This window comes from Gymnodraco acuticeps, unplaced genomic scaffold (assembly GCF_902827175.1).
Source record: "Gymnodraco acuticeps unplaced genomic scaffold, fGymAcu1.1, whole genome shotgun sequence".
In the NCBI taxonomy this organism is placed as follows: domain Eukaryota; kingdom Metazoa; phylum Chordata; class Actinopteri; order Perciformes; family Bathydraconidae; genus Gymnodraco; species Gymnodraco acuticeps.
The window spans coordinates 3,025,266-3,049,545 of NW_022991064.1; the positions used below are offsets into that span (position 1 = coordinate 3,025,266).

The 24,280-nt window shown below is 40.2% G+C and overlaps 1 protein-coding gene across 1 annotated transcript in view; it reads left to right on the forward strand.

Annotated features, from left to right (window-relative positions):
* col16a1 (collagen, type XVI, alpha 1) overlaps window positions 1-24,280 on the forward strand; it is a 64,438-nt gene that overhangs the window by 12,459 nt on the left and 27,699 nt on the right. Inside the window, 13 exon segments of the mRNA XM_034236739.1 lie at window positions 5,659-5,727; window positions 5,810-5,927; window positions 12,279-12,402; window positions 13,039-13,320; window positions 14,191-14,271; window positions 16,654-16,722; window positions 19,420-19,452; window positions 22,159-22,194; window positions 22,500-22,532; window positions 22,670-22,714; window positions 23,888-23,926; window positions 24,060-24,089; window positions 24,091-24,123. Of these exon segments, the coding sequence (XP_034092630.1) occupies window positions 5,659-5,727; window positions 5,810-5,927; window positions 12,279-12,402; window positions 13,039-13,320; window positions 14,191-14,271; window positions 16,654-16,722; window positions 19,420-19,452; window positions 22,159-22,194; window positions 22,500-22,532; window positions 22,670-22,714; window positions 23,888-23,926; window positions 24,060-24,089; window positions 24,091-24,123 (992 nt within the window).

Genomic DNA, 24,280 nt, shown 5'->3' on the forward strand with positions numbered 1-24,280 from the left:
TGCCAATGATTTGTGGTAGTAATAAGCTCATTTGCTCAGAATCAGAAGTTAGAAAGACAAGCAGCGAGCAGCAGAAACACACATCCAACACAAAGCCTTAGTGGTAAGGCTTGTTGTTTAAGTTAGGTATAAATAATTAAATTGAATATGTTGTATTTGCTTTTACACTAAGAACTGATTAGCATCATACTTATAGTACACACTGTATGTTTTTATAATGTATATATGAGTGGAATAAAAAGTGAGGTTGAATTCCATGAAAGGATCTCCTTTCACTTTAACACTCTACAGTAGTTACAAATTGAGCCTAATGCACAACATTACACACTAATGCCATATGCATGTAGCCTATGTCATGGATAAAGTGACAGGTCTCTGTAATACAAACCCCCCCTCTCTTAGTGATGGTAATGCAATTACTTCACAGAGCGACAACACTGTACAGGGAACCAATCCACTATCCTCGTTAGGAAGAGGCTTTAGCAAAATGTAGTACAGTAAATGCAGTTATTATGTCATTTCAGTTTGAATAGAATTTTGGGGAGGGACATCCAACAAAGGCTTGATGAATTACATTTGAGGTTTTCCACTAGGAGGACCCCTAGACCTTACCTAGAGCAAAATTTGGACTTGCACAAACTTGTAAGTAAGGCAACAATCTGAATTACTTTCATTAAATAAACTGGTATCAAAGTGTGCTAAGTTCAGCCTTACTGCTGCTCTCATTATACTGCTACAATTGCTTGTTAAATAAAAGAAAAATGAAAGGAAATTGTTTCCGATAATCTTTTTTTTAATAAACAATAAAGGAACCAATAAAAAAAGTGGTGGTAACATTAAATGTCTCTCTTTTAACTAATGCAAACAAAAACTCTTGAGGGCAATATTGCAGTCTTTTGTGGTGTGCTTATCGGGCAAGTTGACAAAAACGATATAATGTAAAGCCTTCCTTGCTTCAGGGTGGCTGCTTTCATGAATGAACATGTCCTGCAATGTAACAAAAATGTAGTAAAAGTGTTATCATAACTTCTTTACATAAAGCATTATGAGCATACAATAACGTTACAACTTTATACTTTGGTTTAAGCTTATATTTGTTATTTTCTTACCAGAAGGTGATTAAGTGTGGAACTTCCACCAAACTCTATAAATCAGTAAAGCAGTGCTAAGTAGCATTTCAAGACATATACCTAAATAACAAAAAAAGCATGTAAGCAAAAAAGTGAATTTTTTCTATGATGTTACACACAGATCACCAGACATAAGGTGAAACGACACAATCTTCTTTTATAAGTGTACAGACCTCTGCATGTACTGTCTAACTTTATTGTTTTGAAAAACTCATAAAAGTGTGTGGCATCATGAGTCCAGTTTGTGTCTGTGTGAGCTTGGGCTAGTGATTTGAATGTGAGCCAGAGGCCTACAAAAGGGAAAAAGAGTGAACTCATCCCTCTTAAGTACAGCGTTTCAAGTCTTTCCAGTCAACTGTACGACAGTTTTATCTCTTGGAAAGAAAAACTGGAATGTTCTCTCTTGTTCGTCTCATTTGGCTAAGAGGGCAAGTAAAAAAACTCTCTCAATTCCTCCATCTTTTTCACGCCATACTCTTATTTAGATTTACCCTTCATAAGCTACATTGAATCATCATATTGATTCATTCACATCACCCAGCATGCCCCTCTCCTCTCCATACATTGCATGTGTTTAATAGCTCTGGGACATGGTAAACTCTCCCTCAGAGTCTGCCTTTCTGCTGAGCAGCAGCCCAGTCCAATTATCTTGGAATGCCACATTGAAAAGCCTATTCAATAACCACCATACCCTCTCTTATTGCAAAGCAAACCCTCTGACACTGTTAGCACACTTGTGACCTCTTCTCCCTAATGAAAGCGCTCTGCCAATTGTTTGCTGCTATACGGAAACAGTATTACAATTCAGGGGCTGTTGCTTTCAGCCGACTGTGGCCAAAACAAGGAACTGGTAGATAAGGCCATTGATTCCTTATTCTTCTATTGTTGTACAATATCAAGAAAAATAGGGCAAGACTTGCAGCTTTATTTATTGAGCACATGTAAGTACAAGAACAGCTCTAGACTACATAAAAAAAAGGCTTAAAAAAAGGTCACACATTACATATATTAGCTAATGTATTGGAGTGGTTGAGATTATACTATACAGTGTTTTCTGTCACATTACGTGACAATTTTTGCTTAAGATCAAGTTGTATTGATGGGTTGGCTTGGCAATACTCTTTCCCTTGTATACCCTCCAAGTTGAGTGCAAGTCTGCAAACATCAAAATGTAGTGTTTAACTTCCCTTAACACCTAAAATGCCCTGATTATTTTGATGTTTGGCAAGGTGGAAACTTGGGGGAACACTCACATCAGTGTGCTGCCAATGTAGCATCATTACCTGCTTTGGCAAGACTTAAACAACCCCTCAAAGAGGAAGTGAACCCAGGCCAAGACCATCTAATCTCTTTAAGGCTACATGCAGCTCTTATACTGCTAATGAGCTTGTCAACAAGCAAATGCTTTCCTTTGATCACAGCTTGAGAGGAAATGGGGTTCAAGTTGCGCAGTCTGCCCTCTGCCAAACTGCCAATTGCCTGAAAACACACCAGTCCACCAAAATATCATCCATCCTCAGAGTTATGTAGAAATAACCTCTAGATCCCAACAGCGCCAGTAAGAGTGAACACAGCGACGGTTAAATGTTGTTTATTTATAGGAGTGAGAGAAGGATAAACATCTAAATTGATTCATAATTAACCGTTGCTGCTTAATTATCAGTGTGTTTCTATTAACAATGGATCATGTGTCAATGTATAATGTAAACAGGATCACTCTGAGGGACAAACCCAGAGAGAATGATCTCCCAGCTCCTCTCAGCTCTATGGAAACTTTTAGTGTCTTTCAGCTCATTGTTTTGGTTAATTAGCTCACAACTTTTGTTTTAATTTAATCTCAAATCTCTTTTCAGCGCCCTCATTCTGACTGTAGAAGACAGTTGCTAACAGTAAACAAAGCACTGATAGGCTTTGTAGGCTCTCATGTAAGCATGATAAAACCTCATACCATCTTGGTACTGTTTGGCTGTACTGCATTAACATGCTATGCTAACGGTTTCAGTCTACAATTAGTTGCTGTAGGCTGTAGGGTATAGAGCTAATTAAGCGTGATAAAATACAGCCTGACGAGTCAAGACTTTGGGATTAAAAGCATCGGATTTAATTTATCATTTTCTCTTTCACCCCCTCTCTGCTCTCCTGTGTTCCTTCAACCTTCTCTCTCCACCTTTCCTCTCTTCTGTGGCTTGACTTTTCATTGTGCTGCCCGTTTGCCTTCAGTAAGGATTACTCCTGACAAAGCCTTCATCTTGATTGTGCGCGATGGAAATGGGGCAGTGATGAAAAACAAAACAGAAAAGAAGCAGCAAAAATAAAAGGGTAAGAAGAGAGGAAAGGTAGATCTTACCATTTCTTGACTTCAAAAAATACACCGGGAGATCTGAAGAAAAGCTCTTGGTGTTAATGTGTATGTTTCCCTTTTTTTCAAAGGCAGCAGAGTCTTTGTGAGGCTGCAGTGAATGCACTTTGTGCTGAGTCAGCAGATGTTTTAAGATGGACTAGTCAAGGTATAAATAAAGCTTGTGGGATAGTGTGTGTGTGTGTGTGTGTATGTGTGTGTGTGTGTGTGTGAGAGAGAAACGGAGAGAAAGAAAAAGGATTGTAAGACAGAGAGTATCAGAGGGCTCAGAAGCCTGCTTGATACTTCCTGTACTCTCCCCTGTATCTGTTCAGCAGTCACATTCATTTTCTTTGACTTTTCATCTCTAGTTTTATCTCAGAGTACAACAACAGTACTGCTTGACATCTCTTTTGCACACCTTGAGTGTACATGCAGACAGCAATAAGATAATAGCACACTGTGAGGCAGGCAGGCTCTAATGTGCTTTGAAACACTCTGTGTTTTTAAGGCCTAGATGAGCAGAAGCTGCAGGGTGTCAATTGATGAACTTGATAAAAGGTGATGAAGCGCTGAATGTGATTTAATTCTTTCTTGAGCCGAGCCTCCGTGAAATTAAATTCCAAACTCTTAATTAAAGTCAGTTGGGTCTTATTATTTAAGCTATTATATTAGGCTCGTTCGCCTCCTTTTTTATGTGACTCTCAGTCTGGATAAAGTCAAATTCGGGTTGGAAACACAGACGTTGCATGCTGCGAGGCAATTCTGCATGCAGTGCACTCATCAAAAATATATTCTTAACAACTCAATCCATTTAGCTAGGGGAGACGAAAACATTACTTCTGTTTGAAGTGCACCATTATACTTAATGGCTAATAGGGCAGTCCAATTGACTCGCCCTCACCTGCTAATTTCACTACAAAAACCAAAATAGGGTAGCAGGTGACAATGCAAGGAGATTGCCTAAAGGTTTCTTAATTTCTATTGTTGATATTGTAAATAATTTCCCCTAAATATCAAATATAGCCTGTTTTCTTTTTTTAAATCAGAAATGTTAGAAGATAGACGGTCATATCCTGTGATGCGGTGCAGTCATCCCCGGAAGGCAGATAGCAGCAATAGTTACTTTTATTTTTCATTCAAACAATGAATGACCATCTAAAGCACAAATCCATAGTGACCTCCGTGAGCCAGTTCTTCCACTCCTAACTTTTATGGTTTCGGAGAGGTGATTTAAAAAAAGGACACTAACCTTCACACTCAAGTGCACTTTAGATACGCTCTTTTTATGTTCAAATAGTGTCCATGGGGCAGCATTGAACGAGGTTAGTGATTTAAAATATTACTGACAGCAACACAGTTTTATTTTTTGGCTAATGCGAACCTGCGTTCACATTCTCTGCAGTTAGAATTAAAAAAAAAACAGTGCCCTGTAGAATGTCTTACTCGCGGCTTTGGCCCCAAAGAGATCAATTAACTGTGGTCAGAGTGATTCACAGGGTCCATGTCTACCTGAACAGCCCTGTTTTTTCTACACATCTCACATCTCTCTGTGCTGAGGCAGGCCGCTCTGACAGGCAACAGTTTTCTCAGTAACCTCCCCTGACAGGGTGAGAACATATCCATCAAACAGATGCTACCGCGACAGACAAGCTCTGTGCAAGACAACCTGTCAGCCGGGCTGTGTTCCTCTCTGCTTTGCCCTCATTTCATTTCGCTCTCTGCGTTTTACACTCTTGACTTTGTCACCCCCACCAACTCCCCTCTACTACTTTCTTCTGGATCAATATTTCTGTTGCTCTCAAATGTATCTAAAAGGTTGTCCGTTCTCTCGCACAAACTCAATGTCACACGGCAGTAAGAATGAAAGGTTGTATTTAAATGAACTACCCGAAAGCTCTTCTAACATTTTGTGAATGCTTAAATAAGAATCAGAAGTCCTTTATTTTTGGGGAAATGTACATTCTTACAGCAAGGTGGATAGTGCATAATTAGTAAAGTCAACATACAGTATATTATACATTCAGAGGAAAGCCCATGTTAATAAAAAAAAAAAATGCATACATACATACATAGTAAGACATTTTGTTAAATTGAGCATGATTTGAAGTACATTATCTTACAATTCACGCTACAATTGACTCTTGACAGTTTATTTTTTATTTCTGTGTGGTCTATTTGTCTCCACAGATGAACAATGCCCCTCCGTACAAGTGGAAGAGTGGAAGTTTCCTCAGACGACCAGGCAGAATATCACAGGTGAAAAGACGAGTCCAAACAGACACATATCTTTCTCTGAGTTTTATTTACGTTGGTGCTGATACATGTAATTTGTTGTCAGGTTTCAATCTGGTGAGGCGCTTCTCCCTGCTCAAGAATAAAGATGTCAAAAGGATCCGCAACCCTCGAGGACCCACCATCCTGCGCCTGGGAAAGACTGCACTCCTCCAACCTACTGAGTGAGTCTGCAGTACGGACAAAGACATCTCACACCAACATGTTGTGTACCGCTTAAGGTGGTGGAGAATATATTACAGGGAGTGAAATAAAGTGAATATCTGCTGGATGTTCAGCTTGCTACAGGGCAGCGTCAACAGGCTCTTTCTTTTCAAGTCTGAACAAAGAGAAAGGCAGAGAGTGTTCGGCTAAGCAGACCCTGAACTCTCACTCAACATGTCATCGCTGTCCAATGGCCGATGTGTAAAAAGCAGATTCTTGGCAAACCATGCAGCAGAGGTCATTCTCTGATAGCTTTTCCAGAAACACCACTTTATTTCCTTCACCACTGACACTGGCTTGTAAAGCTCCACTCTAACAGCCTTTTGGTTTTCCGGTTGTGACCGCATACACTTACTGTAACTACTGTTCACATGAAATATCTTCTTACGTGCTTGAGCACAAACTATAGAAGTGATGCCCCAATTAGAAGCCATGGTGCTAAAGAAATACAAAGTTACAAGCCTATGATTTTAATAGCGGTAGAGCTTGTTCTTAACTTGTTTCTAGGCGAAGAGACCTGCGGCCATAAAATCCGGCAGAGCACGACTTCCTTGCACAACAGGATTTTGCAGCTTGACATGGTGTAATTATGCTTTCCTGGGTTTTCAAGTTGTTATTACACAGCATTTGGGTGTAAATTGTGTTTGGAATTGCGTGACAAGTGGTTATTAGGGTTATTTGCTGTCTGTATTTCAGTTTTTCATTTTTCAGCTCTCGCAACAAATTATTGACAGTTTTCAGACGGAGGAGCTTCTTTCTACCCACAAATAAAGCCGTTTTTGCCAATTGGGTTAGCCCAGAGTATTTTATCACTCTGTCCAGCACGGTGAGCTCCACTTGCTTGAAGAGCCGATAAATCTGTCTACAAAACACTCCTTTTTTCGGTAGAGACATTGTGTTCTAAAAGTGTCACATATATTGTTTGTCACAGGCTTTGAGACAACTTGTCCTTAGGAAAAGACGTGGGGAACACAAACAACTGTCACTTCTCAGGAAATCAGCATCTTTAGAGCCATAGAGGAGAATACAAGACGTTTTTGTTTTGCCTCTAACCATACAGAGAGAGGACAGGAACACCATTCTCTGGTTTGGGAGTAGGTTACGGTGCAGCGTTTACCGAAATGAGGATTCCATCGAGAGATCTGCTGTCAGCCCTCTCTGTAAAGAATGATACCTGAGTGACTTCTCTTCAACTCAGATGGAGAATAATCAATGTTGGCACATCAGCAATGCCTGTCGGCTGCCTTCAATTGTGCTTCTCATTATACGTAGAACTCGCTGTCTCTTATATGCGTTTCTCAAAATGACTAAACCGTATCAGGGTAGATTTCTCCTCAAGGAGAGAGGACTATTAATCCTCATCAGCTAGTATTCATATTCCCTTTCTTTATTTGCTTTTTAAACTGTGCCTTCTCAAATGGCTTTTTTCATGGAACGGTTTCACACTTTTAGAAAAGAAGAATGGAGGCGGTGAACAGACAGGAGATTGAGAGATGCAGCGAGAGAACAAGAGGGTTAAAGGTTTAAATCCAAGCAATAAGTGAATGCATCAGAACAAACCCTCAGGCTTGTTCCATGCCTTTCTTCTCTCAGTGATAATATGAGTGAGTGTGTGCTCTTGTTTTCAAATCTCTCTATTGTGTGTTCAAATGCAGCGCCTCATATGATATTTCCCCCCTTTTTTCAGCCCCAGAGTATACTGTATATATTTCTGAAGCTGTACAGTATAAAAACATGGCTCCCATCCACCACTGACTCCCTATTACTCAAGCAGCTCTTTAATTCATCGTCACTGAGTTTGACTGAAGTACGAGGCGGGTGTATAGTAATTGGAAAGCAGCGTTTTGCTTTGTATCAGAAGCTAATCCATTCAGCTAATCCAAGCTAACACAGATGAGTGACAGGCCGATGAAGCTACTCGTCTCTCGCTTTCTTTCAGCATTTTTCGCTGAGAGTGAAATGGGCACCAGTCACAGCTGGTCATATGAATTTTAATCTATAGCAAAATGTGATTTGATTGCCTCGGGCTTGTTGCTTTTTATGCAGCTACAGTGAGTAGGAGAGAGGGCCGGCATTTTTGTGATGTTATGGCTCGAGGCCAAGATATTTATGACAGAGTTCAAATGCAGTTGATAAATTATCACATAGCAAATATGGCACAATGTATTTACACTTTAAGCTTTTGACTGCTGTTCTTGTGAAGGAGTAGCCTAATAACCACTTCTGTAATTGTACATTTTATTGAAAGCTCAACCCAAATATAACTGAGACGGCAAATGTAAGAGTACGGGTTCTCTTACCCAATCTCTTTGACCATGGAACAATCATAAAAGAGTAAACATATTGTAGGGATATAAATAAAATATAGTAATTGTGATCTTGTTTTTAGAAAGTACATGCTGAAGGCAGATTAGCGAAATTAGTCAATATGGAGACATCAGCAGAAGGTGGATAATTCTTAGTCTACAACATTGATTGTGCCCAGAAGATGAAGCCTAATGACTTTAAGCGTTATCCTGTTTTTTGTTCGGTTCGTGTTTAGCTATTTAGCTAATTCTAGCATGCTAACATGCTTAACGAAGATGGGGGGTATGGTAAACATTTTACCTGCCAAGCATTAGCCTTAAACAATGATATTTGTAACCAAACATGTTTATAATATACATCATCCAGATGTTCAAATTACAGTTATTCTTCATCTTATTCTATGCTATATGTATATCTTGTTTTTTTATTTTTCCATTTTATTTGCTTTATTATGCTGCTTGCACTATTTTATTTATGTTTATTTCTTAAAGGTAGGGTAGGTAAGAATGGAGAAACCAGCTCGAGTGCGCTAGAATTTGAAAGTACACAACCGGAACAAATCTGCCCCTTCCTTCAGACTTCCTCACAGAGCCCCTCCTCCAACACACACGAACGCGCACATGACCAATGAGGGCACGAGATAAGTTTGTGCACAGATGGAAGGCTGACAGGCAGGTAGGCCATCCAGTTATCTGACCTGGGCCGGCTAAAATGATTGGTCGTGCTTTTTACAGCGCCACGGCTTCCACAGATGCAATTTTTGTATGTATTTATTGTCAAAGCATTTAATGTATTCATTGCTATCGGGATGTTAAGAGCATTCCATAGCATATAACAAAAAATGTTTCTGAGGTGAATTACATACCCACCTTTAAGTATAGTCATCAGAATCATAACCCAACAAATCCTTTATTTGTCCCAAAGCAGTGACATTTACTTTGTTACAGCAAACATAGAGGGCAAATAAAGGTGGGAAAAGAGTAGACTAACTTATTAAATAAAAAGGCAAGCACACATTCCTAAAATAGATCCATGGTAAATAAATAAGCAGCAGCACAATTCAAAAGTTGTTGAACATATAAAACCCATATAAAAGTCATGAAGTCGTGTGTTGCATTGTTGGAGGAGCCTGGGACTTAAGAGCTTCATGACACAACTATGCTGTTGCTGTTGACATACAGTATGACAATAAAACCTTTAAATCTTCTCACTTTGAATTTAAGAAGTTAGAATATAGATAGCATATTTGACCAAATGCCCTGTACATTGATTCAAAATGATTGAACTATATCATCAGCTGTACAGATTTCCCATCTTTAAAGGATACGTTTTCACTGTAGTTCTCATTATGTGCTGCTGTATGCACAGTTTTCTTCCAGTATACATATTGTTTGGAATACAACAAATACAAGATAGCCATAGGAGAAAAATCGCGTGTAACAGCATTTGGCCAGTATAGCTTATTTTATGTCTCTCCTAGTTGTTTAAAATTCCTTTCAGGCAGGTGTGTATAATTCATTCAGGGATAGAAACCCTCTCAGGCAATTGATTTCAGCTCAGTTAGAACCCGGTACAAGGGTGCCTCCTATACACCTCTCTCGGTGATATTTCCATCTTAAACAGTGGATCTGCTTTTTCAACATTGGATTTCCTCTACCCCTGATCCCCTGCGTCTTTCTGGCTCACACCAACTTTTTTCTACCTCGCTTAAAAAAAAAGAAAATCTAGCAGAAGTAACTTTCTCTCAGTCAGGCGAGGCTAGATCTGAATCTGTCTGGCCCATACTGAGTGATTTATCTCCGCACTGCTTGTCTGTGGAGATGTGTGTGTGTGTGTCTGTAGGGTGTAAGTGTTTTTTATTTCAGCACTCTCAATGTAAAAGGCCATAGTGAGGTACTTCCAACTTTAAAGTCAACAGTTTGAGAGTGGTTTTGTGCCCTGCAGCTTATGTCACTAATCAACAGCAATGCAATTCCACTCTTTAAATTGTTTTCTTTTTCTTTCTCTTTCCGTCTGTCCGTCTCTTTTTCTTGCCGACACTCTCTCTTTCTTTTTTCAAATGACCAACTGAGAATCCGTTGATTAAGTCTCACAGATTTTAATATTTTACGCAGCATTTATTCGTCCCTCACCATCGTTTTCTCCTCTTCTCTGCCTCTCTTTGCCTTTCTTTCTCTTTCTCTCTCTCTCTCTCTCTCTCTCTCTCTCTCTCTCTCTCTCTCTCTCTCTCTCTCTCTCTCTCTCTCTCTCTCTCTCTCTCTCTCTCTCTCTCTCTCTCTCTCTCTCTCTCTCTCTCTCTCTCTCTCTGCGGGTCTCCAGGTTGGACATTTTCTTTCCTCACAATTTTTCTCCCACTCATCCTCGCTTTGTTTTGACGTCCTGTAGTTGGCTGTTTTCCCTTGGCCTTGGATCATCCCTTAGTCATAAATCACTGTCACCCCACTTCTAGAAGCGGGAAACCAGCTGCCAGCATCAACAATTCTGTGAGTGTGTGTGTGTGTGCGAAAGAGTGAAAGAGGGAGAGAAATGGAGAGAATATTTCAAAGTGCTTACCATCTCAGTGAGCATGTATTTCACTGGGCTTGTTTGTGGACCCTTCATCTCTCAATACATCTGCACACATCCATGCAGTGAATATTCTGCTACGCGCATACTTGTGTGCTTTGATGCCCTTGACCAAAACTGAGGGATGAGGCTTGCTGGACTGTATCTGATATGAAAATTATTGCTGGCTGGAGGTAACACACAGCTCTGCACAGTGCCGGCTGTGGTCACAAAATATGAGTATAAAAGCAAAAAATGACAGAAATAAGGAAACAAAAAATCCGTAGAATACAAACTTGCTCACACGGGAAACAAACGTTGTCATTGTGCTCACAAGGTCGCCAAAGATATGTGAAATCAGAAGTTTTATTTCTTAATTCGTCATAAACTTAATTGCCTTTATGTCAAGCTACATTGATTGTTGTTATTGTCCCAGAGTCAAATTAGTATTCACAGCTTGCATACAGTATGTTCATGTCTTAATTGAACAATGTACAAATACATGTGTATACCTGGACACTGACTAAAGTGCATATATATATATATAAATATATAGTTTTACTCCAACATTCATGCCTGTATACACAGATCCAATACAGTCAATTTGACTACATTCTTCAAGTGGCATGTCTGGCATTGTATACTGTACATCATTACCATCATTCATGGGATTTTATTTAGCGTTGGTACTTCAGATGCTGGTCTCTTTTGTAGGTCCGTTTTCTTCCCTAAACTGTTTAAATGCCAAATGAAAATATTCCGCTAATATTCCTGTTAACATGCAGTCGTGCGTACACCCATTGACGTTTTTCATCAGTGTCAGGCTTGTTCAAACACGTAAACACTGCCTCCTTAATTCTTTCCATCTACCACTTTCTTTAAAAGGTCTGCTTGCAATATTTTTGCATCTCCACAAAAACAAGTGTTTCATAATGTTAAAAAGTAGGTCCATTTCTCCTTACAACCAGAATGTGGGCTTTTCTTTTAGGCTTGAATCCGAACCTCAGCCTCGGAGCTAGGTTGACTAGTACAATGCACAAAGCTGGTCATAAACAGGCAAGAGGTGGTGTGTCACTAATCACCCTGACATCTCCCAAAAGCACTGTATTAGAAGACATCATATTGGCATGTCCAACACATCTTAAAGGGAACATTGCTACAATAAAGCCTTAGTTCAATAATTCAAGCGAAATACAAATGACTTGTATCCAATGTGAGATATCGTCATAATTACAATAATAGTGGAATATTAGTAGGAATTCAAATGTAGTCAATAATATCTCCACTGTATTAACACTCTCAGATTGTAACACAGGCTTGATATGATCATTTACAATCTTCAAGCCCATGCCAAGATAACGCCGATGACCACATCTGAGGCAACCCATAAACCTGTCTGTGATTATGTTCACTGTCTGGAGGACTGACACGTCCCTGACTTCTGATCTTCTGTCTCTCAGTCAGGTGTTTCCACATGGCCTGCCTGAGGAGTTCACCCTCATCTTCACCCTGGCGTTAAAGAGGGCTGCCCTGGGAGACACCATCTACCTCTTCCAGATCTCTGATCAGCAGGGATACCCACAGGTGCACCCCCCCCCCTCCAACCTCATATTCCTTTGCCCTCTTCCTCCATCTCTAACCATCCATCAATCCTTTTGTCTACTCATTCTTCCTGTCTCTCATCTCTCTTTTGCATAGTCATCCACTTTCCCCTTCGATTTCTTCTCTCTTGTGACACCTTTTCAATTCTCTCCCCCTTTCATACCTTGCGTCTTTTGTCCTCTCTTTATTCTTCATCCGAGTCCCCATCTGACTGGCTCCCCCGTCCCTCCGTCGCTCCTCCCTCCATCATCTTCTGCTCTCATTCATTCACCTTCATTGTTATTCATACGTGTTCCATGATGAAGCACTGGAGTCCCTCAGAGTCCCCATAATCACTGAGAGTCTGGGGCCAGATTGAAATACTCAATGTGTATGATGGATGAAGGCCAGGTCTCCTCATTAGGAGTGATCGATCGGCTGTACTGCATGCGTGTGTAATTAATATGTCTTCCCTTTTACTTCATCTCTGTTACTGTGTTCTACAGCTTTGTTGGCTGGTAGCAGCTTTTAAGTATCACTCTTTTACGGGAGCAACATCTTAAGATAGAGATAGAGTTCATTTCTATTATGCATTATCATATTGTTTGGTGTTTAATTAGCGCTTGTGTCAAACCCCAGTTCTCTGTAGACCTCAACGGACCCGATGGCACCCTGTCCCTGCGCTCCAGGGGGGTAGACCCCACAGCTGACCAGGTGAGCTGCGTGTTCACCGGGGAGGGAGTGGAGGCCCTGATGGACTTGAGCTGGCACAAGGTGGCCCTCAGCGTGCAACATGGAGCCGCTTCCCTGCATGTGGATTGCCACTCCATTGAGACCAAACCCATGGAGCCCCGCGGGGTCCTGCCCATCGACGGACACACGCTGCTGGGCCTTCGGGCTTCAGATGCTGGGCCTGTGCAGGTACGACTCAGTGGCGAAATAAAATACTGGAAATGCAAGGAAATTTTGTGCGGCTTCTGGTAAAATATTCCGTGCATGTCTGCCCTATCTTTGCTATTGAAGAGCTTTTGAACAAGATTAAGCTCTACAATGTAAATGTCATCTAAACTTGCTTTTTGAAAGTGCGGTGACCTTTAGTCCCTCTCTGTTCGAAGAGCAAACGGTTACTTATCTGCTTCAGAAGTGTTTTGAATGAACAAAATGCCCTTATTGGGACCTCTGCCATAGAGCATGGTGTGGCAGTGCTTTGTTGCATTAGGTAATCCACTTTACCTATGGCATTAAGAATTTAACAAACCAGGCTTTTTCTGAATCTCCCTGTTTCCAGCAGGAAGGACAGAATGAAATACTTTTAGTAAACAAACCTCCCATAAAAGCCGGTTAAATTATTTGTCTATGTGTGTGCATTTTGAGACCATAGGCTATGGCCCTGAGGTGCTTTTTGCTTCGAGGCAATCTCTTTCACTCCTGTTTTAAAAAAAAGTGAGCATACTACCTGGGAGAATGGACCTGTAGTGAGCTAAGGCTATTAACGCTGAATTGATTCGGTAATCCAGGCACTTAGTTTGATGATCAATTAACCGGCCTAGTTAGAAAGCAGGCAGGGTATTTTGTTAGTGCAGGGACGAAGTGTTCAAACCTACACACACACACACACGCTTATACTTCTAGGGCCTTCCTAATACTTTATATAAACGAGAAATGAATTGGCTCTCAGCCTTGTTTACTACCTAATCCAAACTGTATTTACATTATTAGACAAACAAACAGAGGAATTATGGAGGGTTAAATGTGTGCTTAATATATATTTTTTCTGCCTCTCTTTCCTAGATGGACATTCAGCAGGTGGTGCTGTATTGTGACCCCTCCCTCGCCCTTCAGGAGGCCTGCTGTGAGATCCCTGGAGCACGGGTGAGACTGGCAACCCTAACTCATGATAAAGAAGCAATGGATTTGTGTGGAGTCGAGAGTATAAAATATGCTCTATTTCCTGCATCGTCAGTACTAACAGTAATAACAGTACTGTTATACCTGGAATTTAATGGGGAAACCTTTTTGAGAATTAATTTGGGGGATCTTTTTTTCATTGAGGAACGATTTAGATGAACAGGTAGGTTTATCTTGAAGAGTAAAAAGTCAAGCTTGTATATAATATAAATGAAATCCATTTCAATCTGATGTTTCTCAACAAGGCTCTTGACGATCTTATGCCGTTTCAAAATGTTGGCCCTTTTCCAGCCCAAACTATTGGTCTAACCCCAGTGTTTACACATGGTTAAGGTGGGGTATGAGCGTGGCGCAACATCATCAGTAGAACATATTTTGCTGTGGCTTTAAAATTGTTTCTTTATAGGTTTAAGGCTTACACAAATCTTAGCTTCAGGCAACAGGCTCCTGCCACTCTGTTTGGATACATTTGAAGCAACTTCTTCCCTCAGTGAAGCCTAATCTAGTTATGATCTAGTTGCTGGAGGGTTTCTGTGCAACAGCTGCTGCAAAAAACTGAGTGTGAGTTTTTAAAATGAATCATAAACAATCATATCATAAACTTTGAATTTGCTCTCGAGGTTTATTCTTTCTAATCAGCAAAATGTTGTCTTCATAATGCTGTAAGCTCAATTGATTTCCTATAACTCGTTTTAGTTTTTAACTACAACTTTTTGATTTGTGCTTACCACCATTTTTTGAATTAGGTTTCCACCAAAGCTGGCTTTTGTTTGTTAATAACATATTCTCTGAGGCTTTGTTTTACTGAGAGTGTTAGGAATACACATTGGCTGGGGCTTAGAGTAAGTCCATTGTGTTCAATTATGTCACATCAACTCCTAATATGTTTGTACTCCAAAAGTGTGACCAAAGCCTAATTATAAGTATGACTTGCTCTTTTCTCGATCCACCAATATAAAATGTTCTACCTGTTTCTCTATGTATTTTCTTTGTATTTGTATTTGTATTTGTATATTTCATTTTCTCTTGATGTGTATTTTTGTGCAGTTATTGTTTGCAGGCTTCAGAGAACTAGAAAAGTGATTCATTGGACCACAATACAGCATTTTTCTGTTAGACAGACAGAAGCAGAGCATGTGATTGTTCAGGTATGGAAAGAATAGCAAACAGCCAGTTATTGGGATTTATTTTTAAGCTGGAGGTATTTTTGTGCTCAGCCAACTTTTTGTCAGAATTCTCGAGGGCGTCTGTGCGTGCGTGTTTGTGTGCACCCGTTCGTGTCTTTTTTATTACCAAATGAATTTTTCAGAGGGATAGTCTTACGGAAGAAGAACTGAATGCTGAAGAATTTTTGATTTGATGGTTTAACGAAGGAAATCTTTTCCAAGCTGTGTTTAAGTTTGAAAATGAAAAATGGAAGAGCATGGATGCACATATTAAGGCACTCAGCCGCATGCTCACACCCCCGTGAAGTTTGTAGCGTCTTGTATCACAAAGGAAAGAGATACAAGTGCTGGGTTTTAATTGCATTGACTTCATGGGCTTGCTGCTACATTGCATAGCATACATAACATGGTACACAGGTGTGCCATTTGGTTCTATTGAACATACAGTAGGTTCAGATGGGATAATTGTGAATTATGTTTATGTTATGTGCTTAGATAAAAACATGTACTTAAAATAATTGTTGGATAATATTGCCCGTCTATAATTGTGGTTCTATAAGCAGTAGCTGTTTTCTTGTGATATATATTCTACAATGCTGTAAAAACATCCTCTGCCAACAAATGTATAACTGAAGTTTCTCGCCAAAAACTACTAGTTACAAGACTGCATTGAACACATCATGATAAGGCCTACAGATTTTTACGTAATAGAGCGTATGTGAAACTCTGTTCACCAGATGCCAACAGCTAATGTAAGCTAGCTTTCCTGACGATTTTAAAACACATGTGGTGTCTCACAATGGAATATTATCAGTATAACAATAGGGTGTGCTCCGTTGACGCCTGTTTGGGGGGTTAATGCGTCCCAAACACATGTTCTATCATCCCCGGAAAGAGTTGAGAAACCGTTAGTGTCGAACCCAAACGGTAACGGTTAAAACAGCCAAACGGCAACCGTGCCCTTGGTAACTGGCAGAAATTAAATTAGCACAACAATGCTAGTACCCTAATGTGCGCAACTGTACTCTTGAGTGTGCGTGGATGATGGTCTTCTTTAATAATAACAGTACATGTCTTTGTGAGAAGTGCATAAGTGGGGTTTAATAATACACTTCCTCTTGAAAATGAGGTTCAATTATCTTGTTCCCGGTCTTAAAATATGTTTATTGTTTGTTTGCAGTGCCCACCAGATGCTCCCAAGAGCCGCCGTGCTGCTGAAAACGACCTGTTGGAAAACACTTTTAACCAGGTAAATGCACACAAAGAAACACTTGAACAATGAAACACACATGTAGTCGCACACACATTCATAACAATACAAACACAATTAAACGTTATACAGTGACATACATTGAAAATACACTTCTTATGCTTTAGTTATTTTGAAATCAATGCCAAGCACTTATATCCGGTAACAAGTTGAGAGGAATTGTTATTACATCTTCCGTAAATGATCACACCATCAGGCACAGAAATAACAATTCCAGACACGAACAAGAACTTGGCCTCAAACTGCTGTTCTTCAGACAGTTTGACTTGTTTTCGATCCTCCTGCTGGGAGACCAACACTGGCCTGAAGGACTTTTACCAAATAGCTCTGTTGTTCTGCTTTGAAACTCTGCCCTGGAAAACATGTTTTTTTACTCTGCTGCAAGTCTTAAGAACTTTTATTTGACTTCCCATTATTTCAATCTGCTGTCAGCTATCATTTATAATATCTGTGGGCTGTGTCAAAAAAAAAATAGAGCCTTATGCAACAGTTAGTTTCCATGGTATTTTATAGCTTCTTCAATGCTGCGTGATACATTGGTGTAAAAACATTTGATAGATTTGTTCAATGCAATATAAAGACAAATTAGTTTGGTATCCACAGTTACAAAAACGTAGGCATTACATTTCTCTCTGTGTTTTACTCTCTCACACCTGTCATCATTCCTCTCTTTTTCCTCCGCCATAAGTTGCTTGTATTCGGATGTTAAGTACTTTATAGTTCAGTATTCCATGCCCTAGTTATATTACCACCATCATCCTCAAAGATCAGTAAAGCAGCCCAGACACATTTCTGTCCTCATTTCCTATTTTCTTTAGCGGTGCCGTCTCTTTTTCTCTTTTGCCCTATTTCTCAACGTGCTCATACATGCACAGACTAACTTTAGGAGTTTCTATTTTTACCTGTTAGCTTCGTACACGGTAAATGATCAATGTAAGCCAAGATTCCAGCGTGCAGGCCAGATGTCCCTGAGCCATAGCTTCTATTAAGCTAAGTCTCACTGAGTGACATTCCACATGCTCAACTTTGAGCACGTGGAATGTCCTGTGTTCTGTATACGGAAAAAGTTATGTACATAATTTACAGGGTAAACTGGGGTCAGCAATTGGTGAATTTACATTTCTGATCCGTCAAATTGCCTCGTACAATGTTACTCAAGTCAGTTCAGGTTGGGTCTTAAGACTCATTTATGTAAGCAAATTAGCATATTTCCCAAAATGACTTCTACTTTAAAGCTGGCGAATAAATATTCATGCATATTCGGTCACAGCTGTTTCTAGCTATTCATTCAAATTACATGATGCTTATTCAAGGTGCAGTATTTAAGCCAAGACAAGCTTTTTAAGTTTGCACCATCCCATCAAATTCTTCATTATATGCCATGGTTTGAACAAGGTTTGCCTGTTCAACATTACTTTGTAATAACTGCCCCCTCAAGCTGATCATAGAGCATTATGGGATTCATTTTCTTATTGGACATATATAGCAAACCGCCTGTTCTGGTGATGTCACACAATCTCTTTTTCGTTTACTTCTGGAATCAGGTTTGTGTTTTTGGGTCACAGCAGTAACCTCCTTGCTGAGGTTTGATGTCTCACCCACACTGTTTCTAACCTTCCAGGATTGTAAACCAATTTTTTTTCTTGCCTTCAGCCCAGCTCCTAGCTTAAAGGTCATCTTCTCTTCAGATGACCCACAGGCTTATTTGTGTCTTCTATCCCTGTTCTCAGTGTGTTTCTACTACCGTTTTTATGTTGAGGTCTTGTTGTTTTTCCCCTTCTAACTTGCTGCCTTGAACAATTTGTTTCCGTTCAGCTTTCCAGTCCTTCCTCCATGTTTCTTCATGTTTCTTTTTTTTCCTTGTCTGATTTGTGAGTCTGTGCACAGCAGGGTCCATCTTTTCATTGCTTTGGGCCCATGGATAAACTGCTTCTCTCTCTGCTCATCTGCTTCCATCGCTTTATTTCACTGAGAATAAAGGAACACTGTTAATGACCCGTGTTTGAAACCAATATGCTCTTTGTTCCTCCACTCTTTGTTGTGTATATGATGCAATTAAATGTAATGGAAACAAGGTTTACAGGGACGCACCGCACATGCAACAAGAAGTAAACATGCTGCTTAAGCGAAATATGTCATATGATGTTGATTATATGTCGACTTTCAAGTGCAACAGCTGCCATTCCTGGAAACATCTGGAAGATATTACTACATTACATTACATGTTACTTTTATCCAAAGCGACTTACATACTCAATACTGTGGGCAATCCCCACAGGAGCAATTTGGGGTGAAGTGTCTCAGGGACACAACGACATGCAGTGGGGTTTGAACCTGTGCTCGCCTGATCCGAACACTATACTATTAACTATAAGTACATTGATTTCTTGAAACAATTTATGGAAGAATTAGGGCTGAAAGAATAAGTAGGTTACAGTGCTGCCAAAATAGGGAACACCAGACTAGATAATATTTCCGTGAATGCTCATCAAAGGTACTGAATTGGGTTTTGGCCATGGAACTGTCAACGCTAGGGACTAGACAGAAACTATTTCTGACCAATCTGATGCCAAAAATGGTAGTTCAATTGAGGTCATGTTCATCATGATGTGAAAAATGAAAGGTCTGACATTTTCTTTCTTTCTCGCCATTTTCCCCTCTCTCTCTATCCAACAGGATATTTTTGCAACAAAGGATCTTGCCGATAAAGTAAGCCTCACAATCCACACACACTTGATTTTTACAGTATTGCATTTCTAATGAGACATGCGAGATAGCACATAACCTCGACCCAGGAAGATGCCCCAAAGCAAGCCTCAAGCTCCCACAGTCCAAACTAGGCACGTTCAGTTGCATTAGAGACTCCAGAAGTGTAGGAGACGTGTGAAATTCAAACAGGAAGTACACATTGTATGCTGTGTGTAGGCATGTTGTACATAAGGGATTGATAAAAGCATTAGTCCATCTTTATTTCCTCCTTCCTCCGTCCTCCTTCGCATATACGCAGCTTGCCGAGGGACTGAAGACTGATTTACACCTCATTATGTTCCAGGTCTCAGTCGGGAGTTGCTGCTGCCTATTCATTTTGTCTTCAACATGTTTTGTTCACAAATAGAATACGAAACTCTAGACGCTTCATTATGTTGCTCCTGTGTGTGCTTACTTATGCAGCTGTCCACATCCCTTAACTTCCTCCAATGTAGGTTCGCCACTGGGGGCAAACACATGCAAAGTGACTTTCATTCTGTTCTGTGGATTTCATTTGGTCATATTACACAGGTGACAAGATTTTCCAGGGTACAAATAGGCAAATTGCCCGTAGGAATGCATTGATACTAAAACCTGATCTAATGCCCTGCGACACAACTGCCGACAAAAATGTCGAGAAAGCTTTTTTACTAATGGGATTATGCTAATAAATGGTCTGAATAACGGGTAGATATGGCTTTTCCTGCACAATCCTAATGCTCAGTCAGAAACCAATTGTAATTCCGGAGTTCATGGCATGCTGCTTCAGCTGTTCCTCTATAGCTTGTTACTACATCAATTACTTCCTGCTCTGGTTTTATATTTTCATGAATGTGCAAGGTGTGGCCCTTGTTCTATCAAGTCCAGGCAGCTAGAAAGACGATGCTCAAAAATGAGCCCATTGGGATGTTTAAGACCAAAAAAACATGGCTTACTGACAGGATGATGGTGCCAAAAGATCCTTTGAGATGTTTAATCTAATAAATGGGCAAAAGTGTTGGCATGCATAATGTAACGACATCCTGTGTATTGGGATGCTGGATGTCAACAAGTGAGTCTATTTATTTGGATGTTAAATACTTAAATAAGGCACTCTACCAGGATGCCAATTATACAGTTTTGCACTCGAAGCTGCACTAATCAATATTTATATATAACCAATGGATAAAATGGCTATGCGGAACATTAAAATAATTGCTGGTGATGACTAACAGAAGTTTCCCTCAACTTTACAGAGTGCTAAAGCAACTAGAGCGCACATAATAGAGCGTTTAGCTGCTAAATGTGGATTGTTACCCATTCTCTAGAATCTGTGAATTGTACTGTCAACAATATGTTAACATTTATAAAGACAACCAATTAATTTGAAACTTTCACTTAGTGCCATGAGTTTAAAAAAGCACAGAATAATGTTTACTGTGAAAAACAAAGCACTTAAATGCTGCTACTAAAAAGAAAGTAGAGAGAAAATAGGGAGACACTCATTTGCTTGTGGACAACAAACGAACAAAAGGTTAGAGAGATGCTTTTAGATAATCACTGCCTATTATACTGTAGAAGTAGAAAAACAACTGATAGATGTACCAATGTAACATCCTGTGTATGTATGAATGGATTCTCAATTCAGATCTCTTAATTGTAAAGACGACAAAGTGGGCTGAGTCATTTTACTGCCGTTTCATAATGCACAGAGACAGTATGCTGCCCTTTTACAGCAATCTCAACGTTCCATTTCAAAGCAGGATGTAGAGAGTAAACAATAACGACATACTGTATAGGCTATGAGGTTATAAGCAAAACTATATGAGTACTTGACTAAGCCCACAGCCAGAGAGGAGCTCGGAAAGAGTGACTCGTCACTGCAGCCGGCCGAGCCAGCCATTGATAGATCTGTAGCTTGTAGGAGGGAAGGTGGAGGGGGGGGAGAGACGAGGGAGAATTACACATTGTCTCCGCGCTGTTACTAGCCCCCTTTCGTCGTCTCAGCAAGCTTGTAGTTGCTGCTCCAATATATGCAAACTTCCTGGTGTGTGAAAACATGACTCCCAGAAACAGCGGGTAGGGGATTTGGCTTTAATTACTCGCTTCCGCTAAAATTGCCTCAGTTATTTATAAAGCTTATCCTTTTTTGGGTATGTGTGTGTGCCCTCCCGTGAGAAGCAGCTGGTCTCCTCACTCCTGTGCTGTGGGAATCAGACATTCCTATTGATCTCCGTATCCCATGGGAGGTGTGTGTGTGTGTGTGTGTGTGTGTGTGTGTGTGTGTGTTGTGTGTGTGTGTGTGTGTGTGTGTGTGTGTGTGGTGTGTGTGTGTGTGTGTGTGTGCGTGCGTGTGCGTGTGTGTGTGTGTCCGTCTTGTCCACCTCCCATCCTTTTTAACGGCACCGGAGCAACAGAGTTTAGTTTTGTGTAACAGTGCCACCACCTGGCAGATATAAAAACTACAGCCTATTTGACTTCCTACACAAACTTCCTTTTACTTCAGTATATTAAATACAATTTATTAATAATAATTATCTGTCTGTAGTGTGCTGGTTGTTTATTCCTGAATAGGGAAGAAAATGTAAGGATCCCTGATCTTTACTTTCAATCCTTTCTGTTAGAACATGTCATAAGCGTAATACTGCAGTGTGTGTGACTGTGTGTGTGTGTGTGTGTGTGTTTCAGGTAGCTCTTGGGTTGAAAGGAGAAAAAGGCAACCAGGTGAGTTTTAAAGACAAAGATGATCAAAATGCAAACAGACACACCAAAACCTCTGTGTGTAGTACGACTAATATCAGGGGAATGTGTGATGTCATTACATGCTCAGACATGCCTAGCACTGAACACTGATATCTATACACACACACACACACACACACACACACGTTGATGCTGCCGTGGTATAATATCACTCTGGCTATAGACCAATCCACCACTGAGCTGATATGCATTCTTTAGTCGTTGCCTGATTCTTTTCCTCACCCGCATGCAATCATTTTTCTTTTCATCCTCCCTCTCCATCTTAGGGTGCCGGCTGTTCTGGCTCCCATTCAGGTCCAGTAAGTATTTCTTTCCATTGCGTCTCTCGCAGAAAAAACATTGTCTTGTTATTTGGCATCCAGCACTGTTTGAACCTGAAAATTGGCAAAAATGTGTTGTTTGATGATACATGCCAACCAAGTGTCTCTAACCTCAGTGCACAGAAGGACCCCAGGGCCAGAAGGGAGAGAAAGGCGAGCTGGTGAGTGCCAATCCTCGGCCACAGGTCACAGCACCACAGCACACTGCCTCCGACCACGCCAACCCTTCAGCTATTTAGTTTGATCCTTGTTAAAAAAATCCTCTTTTTCTATTGATAATAGAGTGGGAATGAGTGTGTGCTTTGCATGTTGATTTAACCATTGTGTGGGCATGCATTCATATTTGCTGTGTCTAAGTATACACTGATTCGTATCGATTGAAAGAAAAAAAAACTTAAATAAATGTATTAGTGTCAACAAATGTCACGTAACTGTATTAGGTTAGGGACACATATAGAAAAACATACAAAGGGCTCGGCCACTTACTAGAGGAGAAGTATATTGCCTCATAAGTGGAGTTATAAGTTAGCAAAATCAATCAAATGTAGACAAATGATGCTTTATACTTGAATATGCTTTATGAAAACAGCCAACATCACAGCTCTCCAGAGGGTTTAATTTATTGTGTTTGCAACTCATTCCTTAAAACAGAAAGTGGGCTTATTAACACATGAATACTGCTGTATAATATATGACTACATATATATATATATATATATATATATATTTAAGAAGTACAAGACAAGCAAAAGTTTCATTTGTGGGCCATATTTCATTATACTTTTTGAATTAGCTGAGGGCCAATTCAAAATGGTCTGCGGGCCGCATTTGACCCCCGGGCCGTAGTTTGGACACCCCTGGGTTAGTTGGAAGCAACTATATTAATTTTGACCTAATACTTGTTATTTCAACTTAATATTATTGCCTTTCAATTAACTCTGTTGACATAATACATTTAATTAAAGTCAATGTTTCAGTGTTTTCTGTGTGTGTGTGTGTGTGTGTGTGTGTGTGTGTGTGTGTGTGTGTGTGTGTGTGTGTGTGTGTGTGTGTGTGTGTGTGTGTGTGTGTGTGTGTGTGTGTGTGTGTGTGTGTGGTGTGTGTGTGTGTGGTGTGTGTGTGTGTGTGTGTGTGTGTGTGTGTGTGTGTGTGTGTGTGTGTGTGTGTGTGTGTGTGTGTGTGTGTGTGTGTCAGTCATATGTATCCTGCTGAGAGTCCATACGGGTTGCAGGCTGGTCACTGTGTTGTTTGATATGCTCCAGTGGTGTGTGTGTGATGTCTCTTTAGAGCCAGGTCATTGATCTGGGTCTCGTCTCCATTCCTCCTCTCCACAGGCACTGCCCGCCAACTGGGGCGAAGCAACAGGGTACAAGGTGAAAGGTTTTTAAGAAACATTCAGTGATGAATAATAAATATATGACCTTTACATGTTCATCTAATTCATTTCCATGCCATTATTATTTTAACTTGTGTGTCTGTCCTTTTATTTTTCCCAACTTGGCGTAGGGAGAGAAAGGTCAGAAGGGAGACTTCGGTTTCTCACGGACTCACGGGCACTCCAGGGAGGGATGTAGGTGTCTTTTTTATTATTTCTGTGTTATGTTCTCCTTGACTTTGTTTTACAGAGTTTCCATAATAAGAAACACTAAGTGTGTTACATTTGCTTCAAGGTTAAGTCAAACGGTTATGTTAAACAAATCACAAATGCTTTAATGAGCGTTCTCTCC